At 36.2% G+C, this 19560-nt stretch overlaps 1 protein-coding gene across 2 annotated transcripts in view; it reads right to left on the bottom strand.

Moving 5' to 3' along the window:
• The window catches only part of LOC101103547 (guanylate-binding protein 6-like), a 39004-nt gene that overhangs the window by 18011 nt on the left and 1433 nt on the right, over positions 1-19560 (bottom strand). For both annotated transcript variants that reach the window (XM_060400674.1, XM_027964734.3), the window contains exons 2-3: positions 5092-5309; positions 4198-4325 (exon numbers count right to left, since the gene is read on the bottom strand). In XM_060400674.1, coding sequence (XP_060256657.1) covers positions 4198-4325; positions 5092-5281 — 318 coding nt within the window. In that variant the 5' untranslated portion in view covers positions 5282-5309. The remainder of the gene's footprint in view (positions 1-4197; positions 4326-5091; positions 5310-19560) is intronic.

Below are 19560 nucleotides of genomic sequence, written 5' to 3' on the forward strand. Positions count from 1 at the left end.
GAATCATATCCTGCATCTTGTCCAAACACAACACTAAGAGATCAGTAATTATCAATAATCAGAGGGAAAGAAACTGTAAAGAACACAAACGCATGGTGGCTAAATACTTAATAATGCATTATTAAATAATCAATGGATCACTGAAGAAACCAAACAGGAAGCCAAAAAAGTGCTTAGAGACAAATGACAAAATCATGACGATCCAAAAGTTTTGGAGTGCAGTGAAAGCAGTTCTAAGAGGGAGGTTTTACCAATACAATCTTACCTTGAGAAACAAGAAAAATCTAAAGTAAACAGCCTGTCATAACACCTAAAATAACTAGAGAAAAAAACAAAACCCAAAGTTAGAAGGAAATAAATCACAAAGATCAGAGCAGAAATAAAGACAAAAATACGATGGCAAAGATCAATGAAACCAAAAGCTGGCTCTCTGAGAAGATAAACAAAATTGATAACCTTTAGCAAGACTCCTCAGGAAAAAGGGAGAAGATCCAAATCAATAAAACTAGAAAGGAAAAAACAGACATTCCAATGGACACTACAGAAACACAAAGGATCATAAAAGATTACTACAAGCAACTATATGCCAATAAAATGGATAACCTAAAAGAAAAGGACAAAGTCTAAGAAAACTACAACTTTCTAAGACTGAACCAGGAAGAAATAGAGAATATTAATAGACCAAGCACAAGTACTGAAATGGAAAGTTTGATTAAATATCTTTCAACAAGCAAAAGTCCAGGACCAGATGGCTTCACAGGTGAATTCTATCAAACATTTAGAGAAGAGTTAACATCTACTCTTCTGAAACTCTTTCAAAAAACTGCACAGAAGGAATACTCCCAAGCTCATTCTATGAGCCATCACCACCCTGATACCAAAACCAGACAAAAATATCACATTAAAGGAAAACACATACAAACATCACTGATGAACATACATGCAAAACCCTCAACAAAGTACTAGTATACTGAATCCAACAACACATTTAAAGATCATACACCATGATTAAGCAGTTTTAGTGCAAGAATTCAAGGATTTTTCAATATTTGCAAATCAGTGTGTTACACCACATCAACAAACTGAAGAATAAAAACCATATGATCATCTCAATAGATGCAAAAAAAAAAAAAAAGCTTTTGACAAAATTCACCAACAATTTATGATAAAAAAGATAGAAAGTGGACAATAGAGGAAACCTACCTCACTATAATAATGGCCATATATGACAAATCCAAAGCAAACATCATTCTCAATGGTGAAAGACTGAAATAATTTCCTCTTAAGATTAGGAGCAAGGCAAAGATGTCCACTACTGCCGCTATTATGCAACACAGTTTTGGAAGTCTTAGCCACAGCATTCAGAGAAGGAAAAGAAAGAAAAGGAATCCAAACTGGAAAGAAGTAAAACTGTCACTATTTGCAGATAATATGATACTACACATGGAAAACCCTAAAGACACTCCCAGAAAACTCCTTTAGGTCATCAATTTTTTTCCTGGTAAAATTCCAGAAACAAAATTAATGCACAGGTATCCCTTGTGTTCCTATACACTTACAATGAAAAATCACCTAGTGTAATTATGGGAACAATCCCATTTCCCATTGCATCAAAAACATAAAATAGCTAGGAATAAACCTATCCAATGAGGCAAAACATCTATACTCATAAAACTATAAGATACAAATGAAAGAAATAAAAGATGACACAGATGGATTGGTATAATGTGTTCTTGGATTGGAAGAATGAATATTGTTAAAATGAGCATAATACCTGACACAATCTACAAATTCAATATAATTTTTATCAAATTGCCAATGGCATTTGTCACAGAATCACAACAAAAATGTTCAAATTTGTGTGGAGACACAGACCCTGAACAGCAAGAGCAATCTTGAGAAAGAAAAATGGAGCTGGAGAAATCAGGTTTCCTGGCTTCAGACTATACTATCAAGCTACAGTCATCAAAACAGTGTGATACTGGCACAAAAATAGAAATATAGATCAGTGGAACAGGACGGAAAACCCAGAAATAAAGCCATGCGCCTATGGTCAATTTGTCTATGACAAAGGAGGCAATACTGCACAATGATGGAAAGACAATTTCTTCAATAAATGGTGCAGGGAAAACTGGAGAGCTACATGGAAAAAATGAAATTAGATTATTTTTCAACACCATACACACACGAAAAAAAGCTCAAAATGGATAAAAGACCTAAATATGAGCAGGACACAATAAAACACCTAGAGGGAAACATAGGCAGAACAATCTCTGAGATAAATGGCAACAATATCTTTTTTGATCCATCTCCCAGAATAGTGGAAATAAAAACAAAAATAAACAAATGGGACCTACTTAAGCTCAAAATCTTTGGCACAACAAAGTAAACAATAAAAAGATGAAAAGACTACCCATAGATACAGAGAAAATATTTACAAATGATGTGACCGACATGGTATCAGTCTCCAAAATTTATAATCAGCTCATAATACTTAACAGCATCAAAACAAACAACCCAATCAAAAATGAGCAGAAGACCTACATAGACATTTCTCCAAAGAAGACATACAGATGGCCAAGAGGCACATGAAGAGATATTCAACATTGCTAGTTATTAGAGAAATGCAAATCAAAAATACAAAGAGATATCATGTCATACCAGTCAGAGTGGCTATCATCAAGAAATCCTCAAATTATACAATGCTAAAGAGGGTGTGGAGAGAAGAGAACCCTCTTACACAGTTGGTGGGAAGATAAATTTGTACAGCCACCCCAACTATATGGAGGTTGCTTAAAAAGCTAAGCATAGAGCTACCATATGACCCTGCAATTCCACTCTTGGGCATATACCTGGAGAAAAATATGATCTGAAAGGACACATACTCCCCAATGTTCATTGTAGTGTGTTTACAATGGCCAAGACAAGGAAACAACCTAAATGTCCATCAACAGAGGACTGGATAAAGAAGATGTGGTACATATGTACAATGGAATACTACCCAGCCATTAAAAGAATGAAACAGTCCTATTTGTAGCAACATGGATGGCCCTACAGATTGTCATACTGAATGAAGTAAGTCAGACAGAGAAGGAAAAATATCATATGACATCTCTGATATGTGGAATCTAAAAGGAAATTATACAAATTAACTCACAAAAGAGAAAGAGACTCACAGACTTAGAGAACAAACTTATGGTTTGCCAGGGGGAAGAACAGGTGGAAGAGATAGTTAGAAAGTTCAGATGGGATAAACACATATTTAAAATTGATAACCAACAAGGACTTACTGTATAGCACATGGAACTCTGCTCAATGTTATGTGGCAGCTCGGATGGGAGGTCATTTGGGGGAAAATGGATATCTATATCTATATCTATATCTATATCTATCTATATCTATATCTATCTATATCTATCTATCTATATCTATATCTATCTATCTATCTATCTATCTATATATATATATATATATATGTATGGCTGAGTTCCTTTGCTGTTCATCTGAAACTATCATTACATTGTTAACTGGCTATACCCCATTACAAAATTAAAAGTTTAATAAAAAGTAAAACACGATTTCCAACTCCTCTTTGGGCAGAAATGGAAAACTACATAAATTTAGATATCATACTCAAATAATTATCAAAGTAAGGCAAATAGAAGACATAATTTATTTCATCCACTAGTACAAAGCTAAAATAACAAAACTTCATCTTAAAATATTTTTAATAGGATAAACACAGACTTTTTATCAGGCATTACATTTAAGTGCATCTTCTTCCTCTCTCCAACCTGTTTCTTTTTCAATCACACTTTAGTAAATCTGACAGCACACATGTGGTCTTGTCAACTAAACTAAAGACATTATGAAAGCATGACCATTAATTTGGTCACTGATGTCTACAGCACTGAGCCCAAAGGCTTGGAACTAAGTTGTATGGTACTTATTTACTAAATTTAATCGAATCATCCACCAAGTGCCAATAAATAAAAAGTTTTATCTAACATTTTTACCTAACATCTTTACAAAAAAGATTTTACCTAGAGGTTCAAACAAACCAAGATTTGCTTCATTTACTATGCCTGAATTTCTAAATTTTATAAATACATCTCAGTAGCTAAATTACAAAGGATCATAAAAACATAAGGAGAAAATACAGAATAAAAAGGATTTTTCTGTGACTCCCTGTCTTACCTTTTCAACATCTCCCAGGCCCTCAGTGTCCAGAAGGACCAGAGTGTGGTCTGATTTGGAAGGGTGGGGTACACACCACATCCAGATGCCCTTGGTTTTAGACTGCACTGTGGAGCCCAGAGGGAAACCTGCAAGTGAAAAGAGAGAGCAACATTCAGTAACAGAGGATAATCTAAACAGCTGAGCGCTATAAAGTCAGACTTACTGGAATGCCCCAGGATGCACTATTGTGCTTTCTCTATTTCCTCAAGAATGCCCTACTTTGTGTTTCATCTATTTCAGGGAGGAGGAATATTAATTGCGAAAGTGATGCCAAGCATGGGTTCAACATGAAAACGAAAAGGTATCCTTGAAGCAGATAAAAAGGAGGTGATTGATAACGATTATAAGAGCATTTTGAACAAATGGTGAGCTTCAAAGCTGGAGAGAACTGGATTGATGAGAGACATAGGAAAAGTGAAAAAAATTAAAATTTTTTTTTGCCAGACCAAATAGTATTTTTAAAAGAGAAGTTAACCAAAAAGATATAAAATTGAAGAAGGAACATGATAGATATTCAAACACAATTATATATTATTGGGAATATTTCATTAAAAAGTAAAATGGTTTCAAGATAAAGCAGACTACAAGGCAAGAACCCAGTGCTTTAGCAAGTGAAATAAGATAGAATTTAAGGCATTAGTAGGAGAGAATTTTGTTAACAGGAGTAAAACAACAAATTTGGTAACAAATGATGCTAATGTAGTGATTTAGTGGTAAGAATTTTAAGGTTAAGTTTAAGGTTGATTTATTGAGAGGAATCTGATTCTCCTTTCACATGCACAGGGAAAAAAACTAAGAATATGAGAGATAGTTGGAGTCATGCAATGACCTCTGCCCAAGTATGACACTCACCATGGTTCTGTTCTGCAAGACGGTTCATCAAGTAGGATTTACCCGTACGATACAGTCCTACAATGGCTACTACCACCACTGGGTGAGAAATCTTCTCAAGAGTCTCTATAGCTTCCTGGTTCACTGACAGTTGCGCATTGTCATTTTCTACCAGAGAAATAGGGGCCATCATGTCCCGCCCAGATGCCATGGCTACCTGCCAACTTAAGAGAGTCTCCCTGTAGAAATAAAATTACAAAATTATTCTCTAATTCCAAGTTATTCAAAGCACACACTCGCTTAGGACTGAGTGAGACTTCCTTAATTTCCATGAGACAGAATGTAACCTAGAAATAGCATACCGCAGAGGCAATCTTATATCATTCTCCCAAACCACTGATGATGTCGTTAATAAAAGAAAAGGCAACATTACTCTCCATAATTTCACTTCAATAGCAAGAATATAATTCACATAGTTGTTACCATGCACTGAAGGCCTCCAATATCCCAAATCCTATGATACATACCTGACAATGCTGCTGCTGCCACTAAGTTGCTTCAGTCGTGTCCGACTCTGTGCAACCCCATGGGCTGCAGCCCACCAGGCTCCCCCATCCCTGGGATTCTCCAGGCAAGGACACTGGAGTGGGTTCCCATTTCCTTCTCCAATGCATCAAAGTGAAAAGTGAAAGTGAAGTTGCTCAGTCGTGTCTGACTCAATAGCCAGCTATTAATACACTGGTACTTATGGGAATCTACCAAATAGAAATTATTATATACCTTTGCCAAGGAGGATCAATGGGCCTCACTAATCTGAGTGAGTAAGTAATAGAACCAGGATTATATTCTAGACAATTGAGCAAATGGCAGACTGGAAAGCTCTAGACTCTTGCTTCTCCAAGCGGACGTCAAAAACAACCAAACTGTTGGCTAGAATGATGTTCTGGTAGTTCTATGAAACAGTTGAGAGTCTAAAACGATCCAATAAACACCCAGTCAAAAAGCCACATTTAAAATGGTACAAAAATCAGTGGTTTTGCTTGCCTTTAGCCCAGCAACTCCAGGGAAGTGCAGTCTTTGTCAGAAGGAGGAGATAACCCATTCTCCAGTTTCATCTCTTTATCCAGAAGAAATGGAGCAGATCTTATTTAAAACATTATAACCATAAGTGCATGGTTATAGGGTTCTCAGAAAAATAGGAACTTATTTTAGACTTTCAACTGTTTCATAGAACTATCAGATGTTATTCCAGCCAACAACTTGGTTGTTTTGCTGTCTTCTTGGGGATGCAAGAGTTTTGTGCTGTTGTTCAATTGCTAAGTCTTGTCTGACTCTTTGTGACCCCATGGACTGCAGGAGGCCAGGCTTCCCTGTCTTTCATGATCTCCCAGAGTTTGCTCCAATACATGTCCATTGAGTCGGTGATGCCATCTAACTGTCTTATCCTCCGCTGCACCCATCTTCTCTTGCCCTCAATCTTTCCCCCACAATGAGGGTCATTTCCAATGAGTCAGTTTTTTGCATCAGGTAGCCAAATATTGGAGCTTAAGCTTCAGCATCAGTTCTTCCAATGAATATTCAGAGTTGATTTCCTTTAGGATTGACTTGTTTGACTTTCTTGCTGTCTTCTCCAAGAGTCTTCTTCAGCACCACAATTTGAAATCATCAGTTCATTGGAGTTCAACCTTCTTTATGGTCTAACGCTCACATCCATACATAACTATTGGAAAGACCATAGCTTTGACTATATGAATTTTTGTGGCCAAAATGGTGTCTCTGCTTTCATAGCAAACAGCCTCTTCCAAAACACAAGAGATGACTCTAAGCATGGGCATCACCAGATGGTCAATACCAAAATCAGATTGAGTATATTCTTTGCAGCCGAAGATGGAGAAGCTCTATGCAGTCAGCAAAACACAAGACAAGGAGCTGACTGTGGCTCAGCTCACAAACTCCTTATTGAAAAACTCAGACTTAAATTGATGAAAGTAGGGAAAAACACTAGATTTTGCAGGTATGATGTAAATCAAATCCTTTATGATTATACAGTGGAAGTGACAAATAGATTCAAGGGATTAGATCTGATAGATAGAGTACTTGAAGAACTGTGGACAGAGGCTGGTAACATTGTATAGGAGGTGGTGATCAAAACCATATGCAAGAAAAAGAAATGCAAAAAGGAAAAATGATTGTCTAAAGAGATCTTACAAATAGCTGAGAAAACAAGAGAAATGAAAGGCAAAGGAGAAAAGGAAAGATATATCCATCTGAATGCAGAGTTCCAAAGAATAGCAAGGAGAGATAGAAAGCCTCCCTCAGTGATCAATGCAAAGAAAAAGAGGAAAAGAATAGAATGAGAAAGACTAGAGATCTCTTCAAGAAAATTAGAGATACCAAAGGAACATTTCATGCAAAGATAAGCACAATAAAGGAAAGAATCGATATGGATCTAAAAAAAGCAGAAGATATTAAGAAGAGGTGGCAAAAATACACTGAAAAACTATACAAAAAAGATCTTCATGACCCAGGTAACCACAACGGTGTGATAACTCATCTAGAACCATACATCCTGGAGTGCAAAGTCAAATGGGAAGCATCACTAGTCAAATAGGAACAAAGTTAGTGGAGGTGATGGAATTCCAGTTAAGTTATTTCAAATCTTAGAAGATGATGCTGTGAAAGTGCTGCACTCAATATGCCAGCAAATCTGGAAAACTCAGCAGGGGTCATGGGAAAGGTCAGTTTTCATTCCAATCCAAAGAAAGGCAGTGCTAAAGATAGTTCAAACTACTGCACAATTGTACTCATCTCATATGCCAGCAAAGTAATGCTCAAAATTTTCCAAGTCAGGCTTCAACAGTACATGAACTGTGAACTTCCAGATGTTCAAGCTGGATTTATAAAAGACAAAGGAACCAGAGATCAAGTTGCCAACATCCATTAGATCACAGAAAAATCAAGAGAGTTCCAGAAAAACATGTGCTTCATTGACTATGCTAAAGCCTTTGACTGTGCGGATCACAATAAACTCTGGAAAAATCTGAAAGAGGTGGGAATATCAGACCACCTGACCTGCCTCCTGAGAAATCTGTATGCAGGTCAAGAAGCAACAGCTAGAACCAGACATGGAACAAAGGACTGGTTCCAAACTGGGAAAGGAGTACATCAAGGCTGTATATTGTCACCCTGCTTATTTAATTTATATGCAGAGTACATCACGTGAAATGCCAGACTGGATGAAAAAAAGCTGGAATCAAGATCGCCAGGAGAAATGTCAATAAGTCAGATATGCAGATGACACCACCCTGATGGCAGAAAGCAAAGAAGAACTAAAAAGCCTCTTGATGAAAGTGAAAGAGGAGAGTGAAAAATCTAGCTTAAAACTCAACATTCAGAAAACTAAGATCATGGCATCCCGTCCCATCACTTCATGGCAAATAGATGGGGAAACAGTGGCTGACTTTATTTTTCTGGGCTCCAAAATCACTGCAAATGGTAACTGCAGCCATGAAATTAAAACACACTTGCTCCTTGGAAGAAAATATATGACAAAACTAAACGGCATATTAAAAAACAGAGACATTACTTTGCTGACAAAGGTCTGTCTAGCCAAAACTATGGTTTTTCCAGTAGTCATGTACGGATGTGAGAGTTTGACTATAAATAAAGCTGAGTGCCAAGGAATTGATGCTTTTGAACTGTGATGTTGGAGATGACTCTTGAGAGTCCCTTGGACTACAAAGAAATCCAAACAGTCCATTCTAAAGGAAATCAGTCCTGAATATTCATTGAAAGGACTGATGGTGAAGCTAAGGATCCAACTTTCTCCACCTGACGTGAAGAACTGAATCATTGGAAAAGACCCTGATGCTGGGAAAGATCAAAGGCAAGAGGAGAAGGGGATAACAGGATGAAATGGTTGGGTGGCATCACTGACTTAATGGACATGAGTTTGAGCAAGCTCTGAGAGTTGGTGATGGACAGGAAATCCTGGCATGCTGCAGTCCATAGGATCACAAAGAGTTGGACACGACTGAGCAACTGAATGAACTGATGGTGTGTCATGGCTTTTCTTCCAAGAAGCAAATATCTTTTAATTTTGTGGCTGCAGTCACCATCTGCAGTGATTTTCGAGCCCAAGAAAATAAAATCTGTCAGTACTTCCACTTTTTTCCCTTCCATTTGCCATTAAGCAATGGTACCAAATGCCATGATCTTAGTTTGAATGTCTAGTTTTAAGCAGGCTTTCACTGTCTTCTTTTATTCTCAGGCTCTATAGTTCCTCTTCAATTTCTGCCTTAGGGTGGTATCACCTGCATATCTAAGGTTTTTGATATTTCTTCCAGAAATCTTGATTCCAGCTTGTGAGCCATCCAGTCCAGCATTTTACATGATGTACTCCACATATAAGTTAAATAATCAGGGTGACAATATACAGCCTTGACATACCTCTTTCCCAATTTGAAACCAGGGCATTGTTCCATGTTTGGTTGTAACTGGTGTTTCTTGTCCTGCATACAGGTTTCTCAGGAGGCAGGTAAGGTGGTCTAATATTCCCATCTGCTTAAGAATTTTCCACAGTTTGTTGTGATCCACACTGTCAAAGGCTTTAGCATAGTTAATGAAGCAGAAATTGATGTATCTTTGGAATCCCCTTGCTTTTTCTATGACCCAGCTGATGTTGGCAATTTGATCTCTGGTTCCTGTGTCTTTTCTAAATGCCAGCTGGTACATCTGAAAGTTGTTGTTTCATGTACTGTTGAAGTCTACCTTGAAGGATTTTTAGCATTATCTTGCTAGCATGTGAAATGAGCACAACTGTATGGTAGTTTGAACATTCTTTGGCACTGCCTTTCTTTGGGATTGGAATGAACACTGACCTTTCCAGTCCTGTGGCCACTGCTGAGTCTTACAAATTTGCTGACATATTGAGTGTAGAATTTAACAGCATCATCTTTTAGAATTTTAAATACCTTAGCTGGAATTCCATCACCTCCACTAGCTTTGTTTGTAGTGATGTTTCCTAAGGCCCACTTGACTTCACTTTCCGGGATGTCTGGCTCTAGGTTAAGGACCGCACCATCATAGTTATATGAGTCATTAAGGCCTTTTCTGGTATAGTTCTTCAGTGTATTCTTACTACCTCTTCTTAATATCTTCAGCTTCTCTTAGGTCCTTGCCATTTCTGTCCTTTATTGTGCCCATCTTTGCATGAAGTGATCCCTTGGTATCTCTGATTTTCTTGAAGAGCTCTCTAGTCTTTCCCATTCTATTGTTTTCCTTTGTTTTTGCATAGTTCACTTAAGAAGACTTTCTTATCTCTCCTTGCTTCTCTCTGGAACTTTGCATTAAGTTGGGTATATGTTTCCCTCTCCTTTGCCTTTTAATTTTCTTCTTTCCTCAGATATTTTTAAGGCCTATTCAGACAACCTTTGCCTTCTTGCATTTCTCTTTCTTGGGGAGAACTTTGGTTACCACTTCCTGTACAATGTTGGGAACCTCTGGCCATAGTTCTTCAGGCACTCCATCTACCAAATTAATCCCTTGAATCTATTCTGCACTCCCACTGAATAATTGTAAGAAATTTAGGTTATACCTTAAAGGCCTATTGGTTTATAAAGAACAGAATTTGGGACTCTGTGGGAGAGGGTGAGGGTGGGATGATTTGAGAGAATAACATTCAAACATATATATTACCATATGTGAAATAGGTGACCAGTCCAAGTTCAATGCATGAAACAGGACACTCAAAGCCGGTACACTGGGACAACTCAGAGAGATGGAATGGGGAAGGATATGGGAAGGAGGTTAGGGACAGAGAGACACATATACACCCATGGCTGATTCATATCAGTGTATGGCAAAAACCACCATAATATCGTTAAGTAATTAGCCTCCAATTAAAATAAATTAATTACCTAAAAAATTTTAAAAAGAATCTCTTGGTGTGAAATAAATACCTATACATCTAGTGACCAGAAGTGAACAATAATTTTGAGAGGAGAAATGGAATTTTACCTTTTCAGGGTGGAGACAAAAAAACAAGGGATCAAAAGTGCCAAGGAGAGACACTTCAGGATATTAAGATATTTAAATGCAAAACATATATGGAAAAATTGAAAAAAGCCACTCTGAGACCCATAAAAGATGCATGTTCAGGAAAGCCTGAGGCCTTCAAAAAAGGCCATAAGGCATCTCTTTAGGTTATTCTCAACACCCAAAATCAAGCACTAGCTTAGAGAAAGACTTCTTGGCACAAAGTCAGCATGCAAAGAACAGGGAAGGTGGATCCTTTTGTAAATTCTCAATTTTCAGTATCAATAAATAGGAAAATATAATCAAATGAAAAAAAATAAGCTGGTAGAAAAAATCTCCAAAGAAACACATGCATTGGATGTCCCAGGCAAAGACTTTAACAAGTGTGCTTACAAACTAAGGGAAAACAGACAAAGAACTAAAGAAAGGAGGAAAACAAAATGTGAACAAAATCAGAAAATCAACAGAGACAAATTATAAACAAACCACCCAGAAATTCTGAAGCTGGAAAATAATTGAATTTAGATATATTCCAGAGGCAATCAGATTTGATCAAACAAAGGAAATAATCAGCAAAGCTAAAAGACAGGACATTTGAAATTATCAATTCTCAGGAAGAGAAGGAAGGAAGAATTTTTTTTTTAAGTGAATATCACCTAAGAGATTTATGGGATATAGTCAAGTAGACTGATATATGCATCCTGAAGGAGAAGGTAGGATGAGGAGCAGAGAGATTATTTGCTAAATAATGACCAGAGAAATTCCTAATCTGGTGAAAGATAAAAAATCTGCAAATGCAAGAAGCCTAACAACCCAATAGGATAAATCCATAGAGACTCATGCTGAGACCAATTATAAAGAAAATGTTAAATAACAAAAAGAGGATCTGGAAAGCAACTAGAGAGAAAGGACCCATCTCTTCCAATTCGATAATCAGCCAATTTCTCAGCAAAAGTCTTGGAGGTTAAAAGGCAATAGAATTACATATTTAAAGTGCTGAAAAGGAGGTACAATTCAGTCAATCAAGAATTCTATTTCCACCACAATCATCTTTCAGAAATGAGGAGGAATTAAGAGATTCCCAAATTGGCAAAAGTGATGATCTTCAATATTATGATATTCATTTCATATGGGTGTGCCTCATAAGAAATGCAAACAAGGGTCCTTCAGTTTGAAATAAAAGAATATTAGACAATATCTGGAAACCATATGAATATTTAGTGTTCTCTGGGAAAGGGAATATGTGAGTAAATATAAAACCAAGATTATTGTAATTTTCTGCTGTAACTCCACTTTGTATCTTCTATAGAATTTAAGAAATAAATACAAAAATTACAAATCTTTATTATTGACTAGAAAATGCATAAAAATATAATTTTTGCCAACAAAAACTTAAAGCAGAGGAGAGAAGGCAGAGCAATTAACGAGTAGAGTTTTTGCATGCATTTGAACTTAAGTCTGTGTCTATTCAAAATAAATTTTATAGCAAAGTGTTACATGTAATCCTTATAGCCATTTGGAAAAAAATGTCTATAGAATATATGCAAAAGGAAAGGTGAAGAGTAAAAACTATCATTACAAAAAATCAGTTAATCATAAAAGAAGGCAGAAATGAAGAATATGAGGGATATAAAGCAGTGACACATGGAAAATAAATAGTGAAATATCAAAAAAATTTTTCCTTATCAGTAATTACTTTAAATGTAAAATGTGTGAAACTCCTGCAGTCAAATGTAAGTGGGTTAATTCTCCAATATAAAAGCATGGATTTGCAGAAGCATATCAAAAAACAAAGGTTATCCAAATAGACAGTCTATAAGCAATCCACTTTAGAGCCAAAGATACACACAGACTGAAACTGAAAGTTTGAAAAAAGATATTTTATGCAAAAAGTAATGGAAAAAGAGTTTCAGTAGCTATAACGATATGAGATTTAAAAAAGGATGTTCAAAAACCCTGTTTCAAGAGACAAAGAAGACCAAGTCACCACATCATTAAGATAAGACAATTTTAAGGTGATATGCCCCAAACATCTGGGCTTCAAAATATACGAACCAAACAGTGAGAGAATTGAGCAACAGACCACTAACAATAATAGCAGGCGACTTTAATGTCCTACCTTCAGTAATGGGTAGAAAAACCAGACAGAAGATCAGTAACAAAACAGAAGCCATGAACAACTCTATAAATCAACTGGAAGAGGGCAACAGAGGATGAGATGGTTGGTTGGCATCACAGATTCATTGGGCATGAACTTGGGCTAACTCTGGGAGATGGTGAGGAAAGGGAAGCCTGGTGTGTTGCACTTCATGGGGTCGCAAAGAGTCAGATAGAACTTGGTAACTGAACAACAACAAGCACCCAACTGAACAGGAGAATACACATTTCCCAAGTACAGATGAAATATTTTGAAGGATAGAATACATGTTATCAAACAAATGCATTTTAATGAATGTTTAAAAGACAAATGATACAAAATACCTTTTATGACTACAATGAAATAAAACTAGAAATAGGAGGAGTAAAACTGGAATAAGCATGGGAAACTAAACAAACCACTTTTAACTAATAGGTCAAAGATGAAATCTTAAAAAGTATTATATAACACTCAGAGACAAATGAAATAAAAGCACTACATAACAAACCTTACAATGTATAGCAAGATGGTGTTAATATGGAAAGTTGCAACTTTAAATGATTACAACAAGAGGAAAAGACTCTATTAATCAACAACCTAAATTTACCACTTAAATAGAAAAAGAAAAATTCTGGGGCTAGCAGAACAAATGAAATAAGAAAGGTTAGAGCATAAATTTAAAAAATAAACAATAGAAAACAAAAGAGAAAATATTTTTTTAAACTACTTTCTCAAAAAGATTAAAAAAATTGACAAATATTGAGCTAGTCTGACTAGGGAAAAAAGAGATGACTGGATGACAAAAAGAAAAACAAATATCAAAGTGGTTACACAGTTACAGATTCTATAGAAATAAAAACAATTATAATTATACTATGAATGAATGATATATGACAATAAACTTGGATAACTTAGATGAAATTGACCAATTCCTAGAACCAAGGATGAATAATAAAGAAACAAGAAACCTACATAGACATAATGAGAAAGGAGATTGAATCAAATAGAACTTCCAACAAAGAAAAGCCACAAGTAGATAGTTTCACTGGTGACTTCCAACATTTAAAGAACTAACAATGCCAGCTCTTCTTAAGTCTTTCACAAAATAGTGAAGAGGAGAAAATATTCCCTTACTCATTCTATGAGAAAAGTATTACCATGATACCAAAGCCATGTGACGATACTACAGGAAAAGGAAAAGCTAGAAGAATATATTCTATAGTGATTTATGCACAAATTCTCAACAAAATTCTGGTCAACCAAAATTGGCCACATATTAAAAACATTATACACCATGACAAGGCAATGTTTATTTCTGAAATGCAAAGATGTTTCCTCATACAAAATCATTAATATGTAACACCATATTAGAGGAATAAAAGAAAAAGATTACAGGCTCATCAATGCAGAAAAAGCATTTGACAAAATTCAACACTTTTTTATGATTAAAAACACTCATCATTTAGGAATAGAAAGAGACTACCTCAACATAATAGAGGCTGTATATGAAAAACTCACAGGTAACTTCATACTCTGTGATAAAATACTAAAAACTTTTCCTCTAAGATCAGGGACAAGACAAGAAATCCTGTTATTGCCATTTTTATTCAACATAGTATTAGAGGTTCTAGCCAGACCAATTAGAAGAGATAAAGAAATGAAAAACACACAAATTAGAGAGGAAGAAATAAATTATGTCTACTACAGATGACATGATTTTACAGGTAACAACTCTAAAGATTCCACAAAGCACTATTAAAACAAGCAGATGAAAGCAGCAATGTTGTAAAATATCATATAAACACATAAAAATCAGTTGTCTTTCTATACATTGACAAATGAAAAACAAAGGAATTTAAGAAAATTTCATTTTCAATAATATAAAAAAGAATAAAATACTCAAGAATTAAGTTAACCAAGGAAGTGAAAGACTCACACAATGAAAACTATCAAAGTTTGCAGAAAAAAATCATAAGTAAATAGAAAGTCATTTTGTGTTCATGGATTAGAAGACAAAATTGTTAAGATGCAGATACCAGCAAAATGATCTACAGATCCATGAAACTCCTGTCAAATCTGAACAATATTTTTTTATAAAAATAAAGGTCTTTGAATTTTTAAATGAATATAGAATCTCAGGGAATCCTGGATAGACAAAAGAACCTTGAAAAAAATAAATAAATTTGGAAGTATCACACTTCCTGATTAAAAAATTTACCATAGAGCTGCATAAACAAAAAAAGTGTGGTTCTAGCATAAAATCAGACATATACATTGAGAGAATAGAAAAAGAGTCCAGCAAAAATCCTCCCATACATAGTCAAATGATTTTCAACAAGGGTGCCAGGACTATCCAATCTGGAAAGCAGTCCTTTCAACAAATGTGACTGAAAAAAGAATCAAAATAGACCATGAAAAGAATGAAGATAGACAATCACCTTAATACCATATATAAAAACTAACTCAAAATGTATCAAAGACCTAAATATAAGAACTAAAACTATTAAAAATATTAGAAGAAGCACAGAGAAAACCTTCATGTCATTAGGTTTGGCTTTCTTGGATATGAAAGAGCATGGGCAAAAATTACAAAAATAATAAAATGGGCTTCATCAAAATGAAAACTTTACTGCATTATCATTAAGAATAACAAGGGCAAACCACAGAATAAGAAGGAATATTTCCATACCATACATCTGATAAAGAGTTAATACCCAGAACATATAAGAACACTTAAAACTCAACAACCATAATGAGATTTAAAAGTGGGCAAAAGACTCAAATGGAAATTTTTCCAAACAAAATACACAAATGGCCAGAAAGCACATGCAAACATGCTCAGCATTACGTATCCTTAGGTGGATATAATCAAAACCACAATGAGCTATCACCTTATACCCATTAGGTTACTATGAAGAAACCAACCAAACAACCAGCCAGCAAACAAGTGCTAGCCAACATGTAGGGATATTGGAACACATGTGCTTCACTGGTGGGAATATAAAAGGGTGCAGTCACTGCAGAAAACATTATAATGGATCATCCAAAGGGGAAAAAATAGAGTTACTATTTGATCCAGCAATTTCACTTCAAGTTACACAAACAGAAATATTAAAAGAAGGAACTTGAACAGATATTTATATACTTATGTCCATAGCAACTGTGTCCACAATATCCAAAAGGGGAAAACAAACCTAATGTCAATCAAGGGATTAATAAATAAACATAAGGCAACATATCATACTATGGATTGTTATTCACCTGTAAAAAAAATGAAATTCAGATACATGTTACCCTGATAAATCTTGGAGACATGATGCTAATTGAAAAAAGTCAGACACAAAAAGACTAATATTTTATGGTTCCACTTATGTGTGGTAGCTAAAACAGTCAAGTTAATACAGACAGAACGTAAGATAGTATTCACCATGGGCTGGGGCAGGGTCTGCGGGAGAGGGACATTATTGTTTAAGTGTATTGAGTTTTCATTTGTTGTTGCTGCTGTGTAGATACTAAGTTGTGAATGACCCAGTGGACTGTAGCCCACCAGACTCCTCTGTCCATGGGATTTCCCAGGTAAGAATACTGGAGGGGGTTACCATTTCCTTCTCCAGGGCATCTTCCCTATCCAGGGATGGAACCCATGTCTCTTGCATTAGCAGGCAGATTCTTTACCACTGAGTCATCTGGGAAGCCCGTTTCTATTTGGAATAATGTAAATATCTGGAAATAGACAATGGTGATAAAACCAAAAGTGTTAACCACTTAGTCAACTGTAGGCTTCCAGACTCCTCTGTCCATGGAATTCTCCAGGCAAGAATACTGGAGTGGGTTGCCATTCCCTTCTCCAGAGGATCTTCCTGACCCAGGGATCAAATCTGCATCTCCCACATTGCAGGCAGATTCTTTCCTGTATAAACCACCAGGGAAATTCTACTTGGAATGATGTAAATATCTGGAGATGGACAGTAATGATCGTGTCCGACTCTTTGCAACCCCATGGACTATACAGTCCATGGAATTCCCCAGGCCAGAATACTGAAGTGGGTAGCCTTTCCCTTCTCCAGCGGATCTTCCCGACCCAGGAATCAAACCGGGGTCTCCTGCATTGCAGGAGGATTCTTTACCAACTAAGCTATGAGAGAAGCCCAAATATCTGGTGATGGATAGTAGTGATAGTTGTACAAATATGTGAATGTAGTTAGTGCTACTGAAATGTACTTTTAAATGAAAATTTTATGTTAATTGTACCCAGTCTAGAGCAACAAATTACTTGGCAGAATAATCTTCCTCAAACACATTGGTTGTCTTAGAATTCCTTTATCAATAATGTGCAGTAGCTTTCTAGTGACTATCATACACCAAATGTGCACTCTACTGCTTATTGTTTCCCAAGTGCTCATTTTCTATCTGCAGATATAGAAGAATGATAAGTGAAAAAGGCAGTAGCTGTGTGGTAATTAGGCCAATCTAAAGCTTGAGAAACCTACATGCAGGTCAGGAAGCAACAGTTAGAACTGGACATGGAACAACAGACTGGTTCCAAATAGGAAAAGGAGTACGTCAAGGCTGTATATTGTCACCCTGCTTATTTCACTTCTATGCAGAGTACATCATGAGAAACACTGGGCTGGAAGAAGCACAAGCTGGAATCAAGATTGCTGGGAGAAATATCAATAATCTCAGATATGCAGATGTCACCACCCTTATGGCAGAAAGTGAAGAGGAACTAAAAAGCCTGATGATGCAAGTGAAAGAGGAGAGTGAAAAAGTTGGCTTAAAGCTCAACATTCAGAAAACGAAGATCATGGCATCTGGTCCCATCACTTCATGGGAAATAGATGGGGAAACGGTGGAAACAGTGTCAGACTTTATTTTGAGGGGGCTGCAAAATTACTGCAGATGGTGATCACAGCCATGAAATTAAAAGACGCTTACTCCTTGAAAGGAAAGTTATGACCGATTTAGATAGCATATTGAAAAGCAGACATTACTTTGCCGACTAAGGTCTGTCTAGTTAAGGCTATGGTTTTCCAGTATTCATGTATGGATGTCAGAGTTGGACTGTGAAGAAAGCTGAGCGCTGAAGAATTGATGGTTTTGAATTGTGGTGTTGGAGAAGACACTTGAGAGTCCCTTGGACTGCAAGGAGATCCAACAGTCCATTCTAAAGGAGATAAGTCCTGGGTGTTCATTGGAAGGACTGATAGTAAAGCTGAAACACAATATTTTGGCCACCTCATGTGAAGAGTTGACTCATTTGAAAAGACCCTGATGCTGGGAGCGATTGGGGGCAGGAAGAGAAGGGGATGACAGAGGATGAGATGGCTGGATGGCATCACTGACTCAATGGACATTAGTTTGAGTAAACTCTGGGAGTTGGTGATGGACAGGGAGGCCTGGCGTGCTGCAGTTCATGGCATTGCAAATAACTGGACACGACTGAGCAACTAAAATGAGCTGAAATGAACTGAACTGAACTGAAAGCTCACAACCTCCCTTTCAAAAAGGGAAGACAGGAGAATGTCCTGAATAGTCCTTAGCTGAGAAGGGTCAGGTTTTTTGCAACTCCCACAAATGAGGATAAGAATAAGAAAAAAATAAGGCAAATATCATTTTATAGTATACTGAGAGACATTTTCACATATTTAGAGAGAAAACAAATTTGGCAAAATGTTACCAAAATATAAATTGAGTTGAAAGAAATATGTGATTTCCTCATAATGTTTGGTTTTTTTTTCATTTAGTTTTTGGCCATGCCCCTCAGCATGTGGGAACTTAGTTACCTAAGCAGAGGTCGAACCTGCAGAGGAAGTGCAGAGTCTTAATCACTAGACCTCCACAGAAGTCTCTCCTTATAATTGCTTTTTAAGGCAAAGATTACTTTTAAAAACTAAGTACCAAAGACACAATTAAACCATAAGTCTCTTGGCATATTTGTGTTTGTCATTTATATTAATTCTATTTTCTACAATATCTATGCATGTCTCATAATTGGAATAGGTAAACATATTACACTAAAATGTCTCAAATATTCAGTCTTATATTTACAGGTCAAATGTTGAATATGCATTTAATACCATCAAAAATATCAGTTTCCTCAGTTATTACTTGTATGTCCTTACATAGGGATCCTTACCTAGTTAAACCTAAGTTTTTAAAGAGAAGTATAGGAGTACTGTGAATAAAATTATAGGTCCAGCCTGGAGGATATTTTGAGGATAAAATTGATACTATAATCCTATTTCTTAGTATAGCATGCAATATATGTTTGTTGTGTTAGGTGGAGATTTATTCAAAATAATTGCACTGAACAA

This window comes from Ovis aries, chromosome 1, assembly GCF_016772045.2.
Source record: "Ovis aries strain OAR_USU_Benz2616 breed Rambouillet chromosome 1, ARS-UI_Ramb_v3.0, whole genome shotgun sequence".
NCBI classification, from domain to species: Eukaryota; Metazoa; Chordata; class Mammalia; order Artiodactyla; family Bovidae; genus Ovis; species Ovis aries.